Source organism: Oryctolagus cuniculus, chromosome 1, assembly GCF_051225735.1.
Source record: "Oryctolagus cuniculus isolate XC-2025 breed Fujian yellow rabbit chromosome 1, ASM5122573v1, whole genome shotgun sequence".
Taxonomy (NCBI): domain Eukaryota; kingdom Metazoa; phylum Chordata; class Mammalia; order Lagomorpha; family Leporidae; genus Oryctolagus; species Oryctolagus cuniculus.
Window position 1 is genome coordinate 235,623,074 of NC_142867.1, and position 15,453 is coordinate 235,638,526.

Genomic DNA, 15,453 nt, shown 5'->3' on the forward strand with positions numbered 1-15,453 from the left:
CACTGCCCTCCCAGCAGGATGTCTTGGCCAAGGGTCCGCCCCCTGCCCTAACTCGGCCACAGCTGCGTCCTGCCTTCAATCGCCTCCCTCCCTTCGCAGACCTAGCCCCACACAGCAGCCCCCAGACCCCCAGGCTCTGCCCACTCTGCTGGCCAGGCCGTCTCTGAGCCTCCGGCTGGAGCTGTTGAGACGGTCAGGCACCGCAGAGGGCACAGCAGCCCAGCTCCGGGGCCCACGCCGCTTCCGCTCACCTCGGCCGTCCATGGTTGCTCAGGGCCCCGCAAGCCGGGGATCCGGAGGTGGAGACAAAGGCCGATGCGAGGCAGAGGTCGGCCCAGCCGGCGCTCGGACTCGGAGCCAGATCCACCTGCAGGAAGAAGCTGGCTCTTTACCCACCTGTGCCTCCTGGGCGGGTTTCTGATTTGCCCAGGACTGGCTGGGCAGCTGGCCAGGTCCACGGCCAGGACAGGAACGCAGCAGCCCGGCAGTGCCCGGGCTCAGGAGAGCTCTCCCCACAGCCCACAGCTCAGGTCCTGGAGGGGCCATGCTCTGCCCTTTGACAGCCCCCAAAGCCCCGGGGATTCCACACCCACCACCTTACCCTCTCCAGCTTTGGCTCCCGCCCTGGGACCTCATCTACCCACCCCCACACCGCAGGTCCCCGTGTTCTCTGCAGAGTGGAGAATTCAGGCGTGAGACAGTGGTGAGCATGGCAGTGAGGTTTAATGGGGTGGGGCAGGGTGTGAGATGCTGTCTTTTTTTTTTTTAAAAAAAGGTTTATTTATTTATTTGGGAGGTAGAATTAAGACATAAGAGGCAGAGAGAGAGAAAGAGAGAGAGAGAGAGAGAGCGCAAGCGCTTCCATCTGCTGGATCACTCCCCAATGGCTGCAACAGCTAGAGATGGGCAATCCGAAGCCAGGAGCTTCTCCCAGGTCTCCCACGTGGGTGCAGGGGCCCAAGGACTTGGGCCATCTTCTACTGCTTTCCCAGGCCACAGCAGAGAGCTGGATGGGAAGTGGAGCAGCCAGGGCTAGAACCGGTGCCTATATGGGATGCCGGCACCGGCACAGGCACCGGCACCGTAGGCGGTGACTCAACTCACTGCACCACAGCCCGGCCCCGAGGCTGTGTTTTCAAACTGATGTGTGGACTCCTGACAGCCAGCAGATGTTGAATTGTACACGAACCCCTCTGAGCTCATTCCTTTAGAGTTTGGCCACGCTGCCCCACATGAGCCCTAGTCTCTGTGCAAACCCCACAGGAGCGGCCGTGGGAAGCATTGGGTCATAAACTGACCACAGCCTGGAGTGGCCCTATCCAGGGTGAGGGTCATCTCGGGGTGCAGCTGGGACGTGGGCAGCAGCAAGAGAAGAGGGTGGCGTGGGAAGCGCCTTGGCTTCTCTGCGCCGTTTAAGGGGCAGGTGCGGGTCTTTGGCTCAGGGTCTCGCTGGTCTCCAGGGTGGGATGGCTTCACCCTGCTGTGCTGGCTCCAGCCGGTGGGGCCGAAAGGGAGGTAGGGAGCGGGTTTTTCCACGTGGGAGTGAGCGGGGTCTTTCCAGGCTTCAAGTAGCACCTGTGTTCCCGATTTGTGCAAGGGGGATGGGCTGGTGTCCAGGCCTGTGCAGAGCCTGCGATGCCAGAGAGCACTGTTGCCTGAATGTGGAAAGGCCTCCCGGGGAGAGCCGGGAGGGGTCCGGGGAGAGCTGGGAGGGGTCCGGGGAGAGCCGGGAGGGGTCCGGGGAGAGCCGGGAGGGGCCAGGGGAGAGCCGGGAGGGGCCCGGGGAGAGCCGGGAGGGGTCGGGGAGAGCCGGGAGGGGGCTCCTGTTCCCATTCTGGTGGAGCGAGGGGACGACTGAGACGGCTTCGCTTTGTTTCCTGGCGGTTTGCCTATGTTTTTCTTTGGGGTCTGGTGGGCTGTTTCTACCTTCCTGCAGGGGTCTCTGCCGGCTCATCCCCAGGGCCTGACAAGCCCCGCGTGAGTTCTGGGAAAGGCGGGGGGCCCTTGCCGCTTTGTGAAGGCCCTGGGAGACCGGAGCTGGGAGCACTTCCTGCAGGGAGCTGTGGCTGCTCTCCGGGCTCCTTCCCATCCGCACAGGCACCTGGGTGCGACCAGCTTGCCCGTCTTCCCCGGGGAAGCTCCCTGTCCTGCACGGGCGTAATGGGAGGTGGAGGTGGAGACCCCTGGGGGTCACTCCTAGTGCAGGTGCAGTTTCACAGATTCCTTGAGCAGTTTCCATCAGGCCCCTTCCATAAAATCCTCCGCCCAGTTTTTACGTTTGTGTCCCGAAACCACAGGAGTCACGCGGTCCTTTGTGGCTTCCGCCGCGATGCCCGAGCAAGGGCGGCTGCCGCTTCTCACTGGTGCCATCCTTCTGCTGGTTTTTGTTTGTTTGTTTGTTTGTTTGTTTTTGTTGTTGTTGTTGTTGTTTTTTAAGATTTACTTATTTATTTGAAAGACAGAGTTCCAGAGAGGCAGAAATAGAGAGAGAGAGGTCTTCCATCTGCTGGTTCACTCCCCAGATGGCCACAACGGCCAGAGCTGAGCCGATCTGAAGCCAGGAGCCAGGAGCTTCTTCCGGGTCTCCCACACGGGTGCAGGGGCCCAAGGACTTGGGCATCTTCCACTGCCTTCCCGGGCCACAGCAGAGAGCTGGATCAGAAGTGGAGCAGCCAGGTCTTGAACTGGCGCCCACATGGGACGCCGGCACCGCACGTGGAGTCTTAGCCTACCACGTCACAACGCTGGTCTCAAACGCAGTGCAGTGGAGGAAGGGTCGTCTTCTCCACAAAGGGCACTGGAGCAGCTGAGCGTCCACACGTGACACACACGTGACACACACATGCACACACAATGTGCACAGTGCACTGCTACATACACAATACAGAAACACTACACATACAACACACACGTGAACCACACAGTACACACACCACACGGTCCACAAAAGAGAACGCGAATGGGTCACAGAGCTGGAGGTGATGGGATCCTTAGAGGCAGCACAGGAGGAACCCGGCCCCCCGAACCTCGACAGTCTCTGCACACGCCTGAGGCCTTGTCCCAGACCACGGCCTCCGCCCGGCACAGGGCCCGGGCACACTCGGCGGGAGCTGCTGGTGGCCACTGGGAACTTGCGCTGGAGAAAGCGCCGGGGCTGAGTGTGTGTGTCCACGTGTGTGTGTCCATGTGCATGGCTGTGTGTCCACGTGCACATGGCTGTTTGCATGGCCATGTATCCATGTGTGTTCACGTGCACGTGGCTGTGCATATCCCTGTATCAGTGTGCATGCCCACGTGCACATGGCTGTGTGTGTATCCTTGTTTGCATGTCCCTGTCCACGTGCACATGGCTGTGCATGTCCGTGTACCTGTGTGTGTGTCACGTGGCTGTGTGAGTCTCTGGGGGGGCAGAGAGCTGGGCCTGCCTGGGCGTGGGCTGGGCAGCTCGGCTGCAGCCGTCTCTCTCCACGGGGAGAGGAAGTGGAGCCCCTGCCCCCTTTCTCCCAAAACCACTTCTGGCGCGGGGCGGCCGGGAGAGGGCAGGCGGCCAGGCCCCGCCCTCCCCAGCCCTCACGGGCTCCGCATCTCCTTGTGGTTCTTGGGCACAGCCACGAACCTCAGCTTCTTCATGACCGAGGGCCAGCCCAGCAGCTGCTGGTCCCACAGGTATTCGGGGGACAGCACCTTGGTGGGCTTGTGGTACAGCAGGTACTTGTTGAGGTGGCTCTCGTCATGCCACACGGCCTCGATGCCGTTGGCCTTGTCCAGCACCATGGCCTGGTGACAGGCGCTGGTGAGCCGCTGCACCTCGGCCACCGAGCCCCCGAAGAAGCCCCCCAAGTAGTAGAAGTCGCCCTCGTCCGGGGGGATGTACGCCTGGGAGCGCGGCCGCCGCTCGTAGGTGAAGGCCCGGCGGTCGGCACTGTAGAAGGCCGGGTGCAGGGTGCCAAACAGCGGGCTGAGGATCTCCACGCCCACGCGGTCCCGGAACTTCATGTCCACGTCAACACACACCAGGTAGTCCACCTCGTGGCGGAAGCGCTGCTCCGAGAAGCGGCTGATCATCTCCATGCGGTGCATGGACACGTCCTGCCAGCGTGCGTGGCTGCGCACGGCCAGCACCTCCAGCCGCCGGCCCTCCCGCAGCAGCACGTGGGGCACGTCGGCCGGCCGGTCGGTGAAGACGTAGTAGGTGACGCGGTGGCCCACCATGAAGTGCTGCTCCGCCGTCTCCAGGAACAGCCGCAGGAAAGCCACGTACCTGCAGGGAGGCGACGGCAGGCGGGAGCGGGGTCACACCCGCCCCAGGAGACCACGAGAAGCGGGGTCACCCCTGCCCCAGAGGGCACGGGGAGCAGGGTCACACCCGTCCAGGAGGCCATGGGGAGCCGGGGTCACACCTGTCCCAGGAGGCCATGGGGAGCGGGGTCACACCTGCCCCAGGAGGCCACGGTTTACCTGGCCCTGGGGACACAGGACCTCCTGAGGTCACAAGCAGCACACGCCACCCTGTCCTGCTTGTCCCAGGGGTGTCCATGGCTGCGCCCCACTTAACCTCTCCTCCAGGTCGGGGAGGGGCCCCCAGCTGGGGGCAGGGAGCTGCGGCACAGCGGGTGTGTTCACGGCAGCTCAGATGGGGGGCAGGTTAGACTCCCCCCAGGGCAGCTCTGACGGGTGGGGCAGGTTAGACTCCCCCCCTGCACCTGAGCCCTCCTGCTGGATCCACTGCGCTGGCCCTGGGGCGACAGTGTCCACTGCCCACAGAGAGCAAACCACCACCCAGGCGAGTCCTGGGTGCAAGGCGGGCGTGGAGGCCGAGGTGTCCGCCCCCCCCCCACTCACTTCTTGACGGCAAACACGGTCAGTCCCACGGTCACGTTCTGCAGCCGGAACTGCTCGTCCAGGATCTCGGGGCTGAAGGTCCCCTCCCACACGATGGGAGCCAGCCAGGGGGTCAGCACGAGGACATCACTCCGTCTGCACAGGGACAGCCACGCGGCAACGCGGGGCCGGCAGGAGGGTGGGCAACACAGCCGCCCCCACCCGGGACCCCGACTCGGCCTCCGCCCCCAGGGCCGCCCCTTCCGGAGGACTCGGCAGGACACCAAGCTGAGGACACCCAGACTCCAGCCAGCGGCTCGCGGCCGGCTCAGCCCGCCCCAGCCCCGCTGCCCACTCGGGACCAGGAGGCCCCTCCCACTGTAGGAAGACCCCCACACCCACCAGGCCCCAGGGGGACACGGACAGCAGGGGCCGGGCCAGGGCCAGAGAACAGGACAGGAGCACTGCGGGGCCTCCAGGCTCGGCCGCAGAGGATGGGAGAGGGAACGCCCCCCCCCCGCCCCCCCCCCCCCGGCCCAGCGCCCGCCCTTGCCTGACCCCCAGGACACGCCCGGCACTCACGAGGGAGTCAGCGCCTTTGGCTGGGGGTACAGCATCCTGCAGGACACAGCGCGCGGTGAGTGCCGGGAGGGCCGCGGTGCAGGCACGGGGGTGTGCATGGCACGGCCCACACACGCTGCCTAGGCCCGGCGGTGCCTGTCGGCCACTATCCGGGGACCCCGGGAAGGACAGGCTCAGTGAGCTGGGAGAGGACCGGACCCCGCAGGCTGCAGGGAGGTCCAAGGGGTCCCTCTGAGTCCGTGTGGGCAGGGAGGGGCTGGACATGGCCCAGGGAGCAGCAGGGAGGGGCAGCAGAGGCGAGGACCACGGCCAGCTCAGCGGTCACAGGAGCTGCTCTGACGGCCCCCACCTGAACCCCACGGGCCCCCAAAGGCAGATGTGGAGGGAGAGGTCCACGTGGTCGGGCCTGGTGGGAAGATGAAGATTCAGGAAGCCCCGCAGTGACCAGGGAGCAGCCAGGCAGATAACCCCCACCCCAGGACTCTGGTCTATGGCAGGTGCAGGGGGGGTTCCACAGATAAATACAGATAAGCCCAGAGCCAGGCATGGGGCAGGCCCCGCCCCCACTTCAGCCCTGCCCACATTTAAACCCCACCCACATTGCAGCCATGCCCCCAGCCCCACCCACATTGCAGCCCTGCCTCCAATTCAGCCCCATCCTACTGCAGCCCCGCCCCACTTCAGCCCCGCCCACACTTCAGCCCCACCTACTTCAGCCTCGCCCACATTTAAACCCCGCCCTGCTTCAGCCCCGCCCACATCTAAACCCCGCCCACACTGCGGCCCCGCCCCAGGCCCCACACCCTGGCCAGGGCTCCCCGTGCTGCTGGCTGCCACCTCAGAAAGCTCAGGACCCGCAGCAGGGCAGACCCGCAGGCCGCACTCGGCCGCCCAGACGCGCCGGACGAGGGCGAGGTCAGAGAAGAGCCGGGAAGGGGCCGCGGGACTCCAGGCAGAGGGCAGATGCACAGCTGGGGGACGGCACGAGGCCACTGTACCTGGACAAGGCCACCACGGGCCGGCCGTCGGGGTCCCCAACAGCCACGCTGCAGAAGGAGAGCACAGGAGACGGGGTTGGCACCGGGAGCAGAGGCCGGGCCCACGTGCACAGAACCTGGGCCTGGGGACAGCGCAGGGCGGGGCTGCAGCGGGGTCTGAGCGGTCACAGCGGGCGTCCTGGGGTGTCGGGCCTGGCACTGTGTCCCGGTGTCCCTGTCCCGTCACACACTGCTCACTAAGCACTGCCCAGCAGGGGCCACTCAAGGGCTCCAGGGAGGCCGAGTCGGGGCCGCAGGGCACGGGGAGGTCACTGCTGGAGCCAGAGCTGAGGGCAGCAGTCCCTGGGCCCCTCCAAGCTGTGGAGGGGCCGGGGCTGCTCTGGGCAGAGCCTGGAGGGGAGGGGCGGGGGAGCCCAGGGAGCAGCGACCAGGCCTGAGGCCGGCACCCACCCCCCACACTCACCCAGGCCCGACTCCCAGGCCTCCTGGCATCGGGCGTCTGGAGCTCAGGAACCCGTAGCTGCGGGAAGAGCGGGGGGGGGGGGGTCAGGACGCAGAGCCCAGCCCCCCGTCCCCCTCCTGCACACAGCACAGAGCCTCCTGGGAGGCTGCCAGGTCCCGGCCCAGCCCAGGCGGCCGCAAGGTGGGCTGGGGAGGACCCTGGGGCTGGGGCTGTGGGGGCCCGTGGCAGCTGCAGGGTCCCCCCGCCGGGTGTGTGCAGCCTGAGGCCACGCCAGCGCCTCTCCTCCCTGTGCGGCACACGCCCCAGGAGCCCTGGCCGGACCTCACTCTGGGGTTCCAGGAGCCTCTGGAAGCAGCTCACGGCCTGGCCTGACTCGGCTTCCCCTCCCGGCCCTGGAGGACGGAGTGCCCTCCCCACGTCCCCTCTGTGCCCTGGAGGACGGAGTGCCCTCCCCACGTCCCCTCTGTGCCCAGGTCAGAGTGCCCTCCCCACGTCCCCTCTGTGCCCGGGACGGAGTGCCATCCCCACGTCCCCTCTGTGCCCGGGACGGAGTGCCCTCCCCACGTCCCCTCTGTGCCCAGGACGGAGTGCCCTCCCCACGTCCCCTCTGTGCCCAGGTCAGAGTGCCCTCCCCAAGTCCCCTCTGTGCCCGGGACGGAGTGCCATCCCCACGTCCCCTCTGTGCCTGGGACGGAGTGCCATCCCCACGTCCCCTCTGTGCCCAGGACTGAGTGCCCTCCCCACGTCCCCTCTGTGCCCGGGACGGAGTGCCCTCCCCACGTCCCCTCTGTGCCCGGGACGGAGTGCCCTCCTCACGTCCCCTCTGTGCCCGGGACGGAGTGCCCTCCCCATGTCCCCCCTGTGCCCAGGACGGAGTGCCCTCCCCACGTCCCCTCTGTGCCCAGGATGGAGTGCCCTCCCCAAGTCCCCTCTGTGCCTGGGACGGAGTGCCCTCCCCACGTCCCCTCTGTGCCCAGGTCAGAGTGCCATCCCCACGTCCCCTCTGTGCCTGGGACGGAGTGCCATCCCCACGTCCCCTCTGTGCCTGGGACGGAGTGCCATCCCCACGTCCCCTCTGTGCCCAGGACTGAGTGCCCTCCCCACGTCCCCTCTGTGCCCGGGACGGAGTGCCCTCCCCAAGTCCCCTCTGTGCCTGGGACGGAGTGCCCTCCCCACGTCCCCTCTGTGCCCAGGTCAGAGTGCCATCCCCACGTCCCCTCTGTGCCTGGGACGGAGTGCCATCCCCACGTCCCCTCTGTGCCTGGGACGGAGTGCCATCCCCACGTCCCCTCTGTGCCCAGGACTGAGTGCCCTCCCCACGTCCCCTCTGTGCCCGGGACGGAGTGCCCTCCCCGCGTCCCCTCTGTGCCCAGGAGGACGGAGTGCCCTCCCCACGTCCCCCCTGTGCCCGGGACGGAGTGCCCTCCCCACGTCCCCTCTGTGCCCGGGACGGAGTGCCCTCCCAGCGTCCCCTCTGTGCCCGGGACGGAGTGCCCTCCCCACGTCCCCTCTGTGCCCGGGACGGAGTGCCCTCCCCGCGTCCCCTCTGTGCCCGGGACGGAGTGCCCTCCCCACGTCCCCTCTGTGCCCGGGACGGAGTGCCCTCCCCACGTCCCCCCTGTGCCCGGGACGGAGTGCCCTCCCCACGTCCCTCTGTGCTCAGCAGAAGGGAAGGGTGGGGTGGAGTTTGAGTGACAGCTGTCGCCGCCCCTCCCCACTGCTGCAGTGCTGGGGTGGGTGGCTGGGGGTGCCCCCGTGTCTAAGGCTGCCCCTCCCCCCGCCCAGCACCGCAGGTTTCTTACCCAAAGAAGACCAGGAGGAGAAGGATCCCAAGGAGCAGGGGCTGCAGGGGGCAGCGTTTTCCTGGAAAACAGCAGGGGGCGGCGATGAGCCCTCCCCCACCTGCCACCGCACCTGTTCCCTGTGCCTCACACAGCGGTGCCCCCAGCAGGCAACGGGGGACCCCAGCCCGGCCCCGTGTCTCCCGCCCCAGCCCAGCCCCAGCTCCACGCCGCTCCCCTCCCACTGCCACTGCACCGAGGGGGGAGCCGTCTGTCCCCCAGCTCTGTGCCCGGGGCTCCTCCGGCCTCTCCAGGGCTCTGGGCCCTGCCCCCGCTCGCCTGTCCTGGGCCCTGGGCCGTCCTCAGCTCACTGCTGGGCTGGTGGGCGGTCGCCTACTCACAGGGTGGAGGTCGCCTGTGCCTGAGAGGCTTCTATGGGGGCCCAGCCCCGCTGCTGTCCCCAGGTGGGCCCCTTCCTAGGGACTGGGCGCTCCTGTCTCAGCGCCTGAGTCCTGTGCCCTCGGAGCAGTGGACTCCAGGAGCCCAGGAGCAGGGGAGGTGGGGGGGGGGGCTCTAAAGGAAACGTGTTTTCTAAAAGGGAAATTGTGGAAGTGAAACTGACACTATGAGAAGCAATGACTTGGTCAGCCCCTGTCCTGCCTGTCCAGGGACAGGGCTGCTTCTTTCCCATGCATTTTGTTGAACTCTTAGTATAGAGTGAACCGTATGTGTATAAAGCCCATTGAAAATAGATCTGGGTAGGCCAGCGTCGCGGCTCACTAGGCTAATCCTCCGCCTAGCGGCGCCGGCACACCAGGTTCTAGTCCCGGTTGGGGCGCCGGATTCTGTCCCTCGTTGCCCCTCTTCCAGGCCAGCTCTCTGCTGTGGCCCGGGAGTGCAGTGGAGGATGGCCCAAGTGCTTGGACCCTGCACCCCATGGGAGACCAGGAGAAGCACCTGGCTCCTGGCTTCGGGACGGCGCGATGGGCTGACTGCAGCGCGCTGGCTGTGGCGGCCATTGGAGAGTGATCCAACAGCAAAGGAAGACCTTTCTCTCTGTCTCTCTCTCTCACTGTCCACTCTGCCTGTCAAAAAAAAAAAAATAGATCTGGGTAACAAATAAGAATGGAGAGGGAGGAGGCGGCGGGTGGGAAGTCACCACGTTCCGACCTCGTTATGGAGGCGTGACGTTTGCCCTCCTTAAATCAAAGGTTTCTGGGGGAAATCAAGTCACAATGTGAACAAACCAGAGCCAAGGGTGGAAAGAATTAGGATGGAAAGAATTTCGCTTTGAGTCTTGGACGCAGGAAAGCAGGTGTGTGACAAACTTAAAACCCACCCGGGGGCGGGCGCTGGGCCTGGGGCACCCGCATCCCGCGGCTCCTGAGCCCACACTCCTGCCCGGGGACCCTGGGGGCAGCCCGAGTTCCCGCTCCCAGCTCCAGCCTGGCCCAGTTCCAGTCTCGCCAGGCGTCTGGGGAGTGGGAGTTCTCTCCTGGTCTGTCTGCCTCTCCGCTGTCACCTTCATCTCTCAAATCAAAACAACAGCAAATTGAAACCAGCGTTCTCCGAGCCGTGGCTTCTGCCGTGGAGGCCACGGAGGGGAGAGCACAGGTGGGGCTGCCTGGGAGCAGGGGCGGCCCGGGGCGGCCCGGGGCAGCCAGGGCAGGGCCGGCCGGGCCGCGCTGAGCCCGCGGCTCTCCCTGCTGCCCTGGTGCTGGAGCGGGGCTGCGCCCTCCTGTGGACACCTAATCCCCATGGGAGGCGCTCAGAGGGTGGGACCTGGATCCCGCCCAGCCTTGGTGGGTGGCCTGGGCTGCCCGAGGTCACCAGGGTGGAGCCCCCTGGCTCAGCGCTGCCGGCCCGGGCGTTGTGGCCACGTGGAGAGGGGACCGGCAGACGGGAGCTGGAAGATGTGTCCCCGTCTCCGCCGCACTCTGATGCTTTGCCGTGTGGAGAAGTAAAGAAGCCTCGCTCGAGACCACCAGCGCTCGGGCCTGCACCCCCCGGGGTCCCCCTCACCCTCCTGCACAGACACACACACTCACACACACACATACACACATAAGACACACACTGACACACACACATACACACACACATACAGACACACACTCACACACTCACAACACACACACACACACTGACACACACGTATATACACACACTCACACCTGCCCCCCGGTTCCCCCTCACTCTCCTCCAGCACAGACTCACACTCACACTCACACACACACATACACACATATACACACTCACATATACACACATACACACACTCACACACATACAGACACAGACATACACACATATATATACACACACACATAAACATACTGACACACACATATATACATTCACATATATACACAATACGCACTCACACACATAGACACACATATATATATACACTGACACATACACACATACACACACTTATACATACACACATATAAACACATACAGACATACACACATATATATACACACTCACAAATATACACATACACACATATACCCACACTCACATACACACTCACACCTGCACCCAACTGGGGTCCATCCTCACCCTCCTCCAGCACAGACTCACACTCACACACATACACACACATACATACACACACTCACACACATATACACACCTGCACCCCTGGGGTCCATCCTCACCCTCCTCTAGCACAGACACACACACTCACACACATACACATACACATACACACATATATATACACACTCACATATACACATATATATATACACACTCACAAATACTCACACACATACACACTCACACCTGCACCCTCACCGGTCACCCTCCTCTAGCGAGACACACTCACACGTACACACACATGTACACACACACACATACACACTCATGCCTGCACCCTCCCCAGGGTCCATCCTTACCCTCCTCTAGCACAGACACACACACTCACACACACATATACACATACATACACACACAGAGACTCACACACATACACACTCATGCCTGTACCCCCCGGGGTTCCTCCTCACCCTCCTCTAGCACAGACACATACACACATATATACATATACACACTCACACATATACACACATACACACAGAGACTCACACATACACACACACGTACACACTCACACACACATATGCATATACACACTCACACACACTCACACCTGCACCACCCGGGGCCCCTCCTCACCCTCCTCTAGCACAGACACACACACTCACACATGTACACACACACTGTACAACTCACACACTCACATGCATATATATACACTCACACACATATACATACACACATACACACATATACATACACACACACTCTCACACCTGCATGGGGTCCATCCTCACCCTCCTCTAGCCCACCAGTCTCCAGTGTGTGTGCGTGAGTGCACACACACATACATACATACACACAGACTCACACGTAAACACATGTACACACTCACACACATACATTCACACCTACACCCTCCCCGGGGTCCATCCTCACCATTCATGAGCCCACCAGTCTCCAGTGTGTGTGCATGAGTGCACACACACATACACACATACATACACACACAGACTCACAGTACACACTCACACACATACACACATGTACACACACACATTCACACCTGCACCCCCGGGGGTCCATCCTCACCCTCCTCGAGCCTACCAGTCTCCAGTGTGTGTGTGTGAGTGCACACACACACATACACACACAGACTCACAGTACACACTCACACACACATATACTCACACACATTCACACGCTCACACACATACACAAACACATGCATACATACACACACTCACATAATACATACACACACACACTCACACATATACACACGTTCACACACATATATACATACACACACACGTACACACACTCACACACTCACACTCCACAGGTGCGGAAGGCTCTGGGGCCCCAGCAGCTCTGCCCCGCCCTGCCGCACGCTGCCTGACCCCTGGCCCCCTCTGTCCTCACCACCACCTGACCCCTCAGCCACAGCTGACAGTGTAGACGACTCTTCCTGGAGGAAACGTGCTCGCCGGGCTTCCAGAACCTTCTCCGGCCTTGGCTGGCTTCCCCAGCACCCTGCCCTCTGGCCCTTGCTCTTCCTCCTCCCGTGAGACAGCGTTGGAGGCGCAGGCGTGGTGGCCATGCCGGCTCCCACACCTGCACGCACCGCCCGGAGCCTCCACCCTGTGTCCCAGCCCTGACCCCGTGCAGCTCTGCACTGGACACCACTGCTCACCGCACCGCCCCCCCGGAAGCACGCCCAGCTTCCCGGGCCACCCCACCCCCAGGGAGCGCCCTGAGAGCCCGGGTCTCCTCGAGCTTCCATCCCTTGCGCCCCAAGTCCACCCGGCAGCTCGCCTCAGCTCCGCCTTCGAGACGGGCTCCTGACTCTCAGAGCAGCAAGCAGGCTCGGCTCACTGCCAGCGCGGGGGCCGGCACCCACCCAGCACACACTTGACCCATGAGTTGTGCACAGCAGCCAGAGGTCAGAAGCGGCCTGGCTTCCATCCGTGGAGCCCCCGTGCCGGGGAGCACGGCCCAGCCTCCGGCGGAAGGCAGCGCTGCCCCGCGCCGCCATACCCGGCACCCGGGTCCCGTCCCTTCTGCTGGGTGTCTGAGCCTGAGGACAGCAGCCCCTCCTCTCTGCCAGGCCCTGCCCCCGCCCCATAACCTCCCAGGTGGTCCCAGGCGCATCCTCCGCCCTGGGCCTGGCCGCACAGCTGTGGCACTGGGCATGGCGCCTCCACAGCCTCCGGGGAAGGCGCCCTGGGGAGTGGACTCTGCCTGGCGCAGAACAGCAGGTAATAAAGCCCCGTGTGGAGTTTGACCCACCAGGGCTCAGGGAAGGGAGAAGGCAACAGCTTTCCCGGGGCCACAGGTGGAATCTCTCACAAGCTTGGGCCGTGTGCCAGCAGGGGAGAGGCTTTGCCCAGGGTGGTGCGGAATTTGTGGGTCCAAGGGTCCTGCGCTCTGCTTTGCGGGGGACCAGCAGGGGCCCCAGGACCTGAGGCTGCTGGTGCTTGAACCGGGGCAGGACCTGCGCAGCGGGGGACGAGCTGACCGCCCTCCACGGGCCCTGCCTGTGGGATGTCAAACAGCAGGGTCGCCTGCGGTGCGTGTGGCCCAACCACGCGGAACCACGTGGCCTGGCCACATCTGTGGCTGCCACCTCAGTCTCCTATGGGACGCTTGGCATCAGAGCCAGAGCAAGCCCGTGGTGGATGCTACCAGGCCATCCCCAACCTCGGGGCTGGGGTCACCGCCCTCCGGGGGACAAGGACACCCCGAGCCTCGCCCAGAGCCCAGGAGGCCGTGGAGAGCAGGGGTCAACACAAACCCCAGGTGGCCGCGGGCTGCCTGGCCCTGGGGACACAGGACCTCCTAGGCTGCAAGCAGCACACGCCTCCCTGTCCTGCACTGTCCCAGGGGTGTCCACAGACGACGTGCTCTGTGATTCGACAGCTGTTGCTCCCCCACCCCCAAAGCAGGAGTCTCCGCTTTGCTCTGAGCTCGGCGACTCTGCCACGTGACCTGCGGCCACTTCCTGTGCTGGGGCCTCCTCTGAGACCCGGGAGTCCAGAGCTGCTTACAGTGGAGCCCAGGGGTCCCCGGCCCTGTAGTTCCGGGGGCTGGGCCTGAGGGTCTGGGGGCGGGGCTCTGCCCAGCAGCCCTGAGACTGTAGGGGCAGGGAGAACAGGCTAGACCTGTCTCCTGCTGTCGGACCACCCTGCCCTTCCTTCCCCACCCCTCCCTCCCCACACTCTCTCCTGCCCGGCCCTCCCTGGCTGCAGGATAACTGACCCCGGGCAGCCCCAAGGATGCCTCCTCCCCTCGGCCATCTCTACCCCACGCCCCTAGCTCCCCCAGCAGGTGCCTGCTTTCCCCTGGAGGCACCGTGGTCCTGGCTCTTCTGGGCCAAGGTCATAACAGGAGGAGACCCCAGCTGACCGCTGGCTCTGTCCTCTGTGCCCTCACGGCCAGGGGTGGGGGCCGTCCAGGGGGCAGGCGACAGGGGGACAGGGCACTGCCCTCCCAGCAGGACGTCTCGGCCAAGGGTCCGCCCCCTGCCCTAACTCGGCCACGACTGCGTCCTGCCTTCCCCCGCCTCCCTCCCTTCGCAGACCCAGCCCCACACAGCAGCCCCCAGACCCCCGGGCTCTGCCCACTCTGCTGGCCAGGCCGTCTCTGAGCCTCCGGCTGGAGCAGCTGTTGAGACGGTCAGACACCGCGGAGGGCACAGCAGCCCAGCTCCGGGGCCCACGCCGCTCCCGCTCACCTCCTCGGCCTTCCATGGCTGCTCAGGGCCCTGCAAGCCGGGGATCCAGAGGTGGAGACAAAGGCCGATGCGAGGCGGAGGTTGGCCCAGCCGGCGCTCAGACTTGGAGCCAGATCCACCTGCAGGAAGAAGCTGGCTCTTTACCCACCTGTGCCTCCTGGGCGGGTTTCTGATTTGCCCAGGATTGGCTGGGCAGCCGGCCAGGTCCACGGCCTCTACCCACCCCCACACCACCAGGTCCCTGTGTTCTCTGCAGAGTGGAGAATTCAGGCGTGAGACAGTGGTGAGCGTGGCAGTGAGGTTTAATGGGGTGGGGCAGGGTGTGAGATGCTGTCTTTTTTTTTTTTTTTTTAAGGTTTATTTATTTATTTGGGAGGTAGAATTAAGAAATGAGAGGCAGAGAGAGAGAGAGAGAGAGAGAGGTCTTCCATCTGCTGGTTCACTCCCCAATGGCTGCAAAGGCCAAAGTTGGGCAGATCCAAAGCCAGGAGCTTCTTCTGGGTCTCCCACGTGGGTGCAGGGGC

General features: G+C 64.1%; 1 protein-coding gene across 4 annotated transcripts in view; it reads right to left on the reverse strand.

Moving 5' to 3' along the window:
- Window positions 1–726: 726 nt before the first annotated feature.
- The window catches only part of LOC138845520 (histo-blood group ABO system transferase), a 51,076-nt gene continuing 36,349 nt past the window's right edge, over window positions 727–15,453 (reverse strand). For 2 of the 4 annotated variants that reach the window (XM_089322129.1, XM_089322122.1), the window contains exons 2-7: window positions 8,667–8,727; window positions 6,865–6,921; window positions 6,402–6,449; window positions 5,404–5,439; window positions 4,843–4,977; window positions 727–4,261 (exon numbers count right to left, since the gene is read on the reverse strand). In XM_089322129.1, coding sequence (XP_089178255.1) covers window positions 3,571–4,261; window positions 4,843–4,977; window positions 5,404–5,439; window positions 6,402–6,449; window positions 6,865–6,893 — 939 coding nt within the window. In that variant the 5' untranslated portion in view covers window positions 6,894–6,921; window positions 8,667–8,727 and the 3' untranslated portion in view covers window positions 727–3,570. Of the gene's footprint in view, window positions 4,262–4,842; window positions 4,978–5,403; window positions 5,440–6,401; window positions 6,450–6,864; window positions 6,922–8,666; window positions 8,728–14,929; window positions 15,045–15,453 lie in introns of those variants that run through there. The other 2 variants (XM_070058430.2, XM_089322126.1) reach the window with 2 other exon arrangements.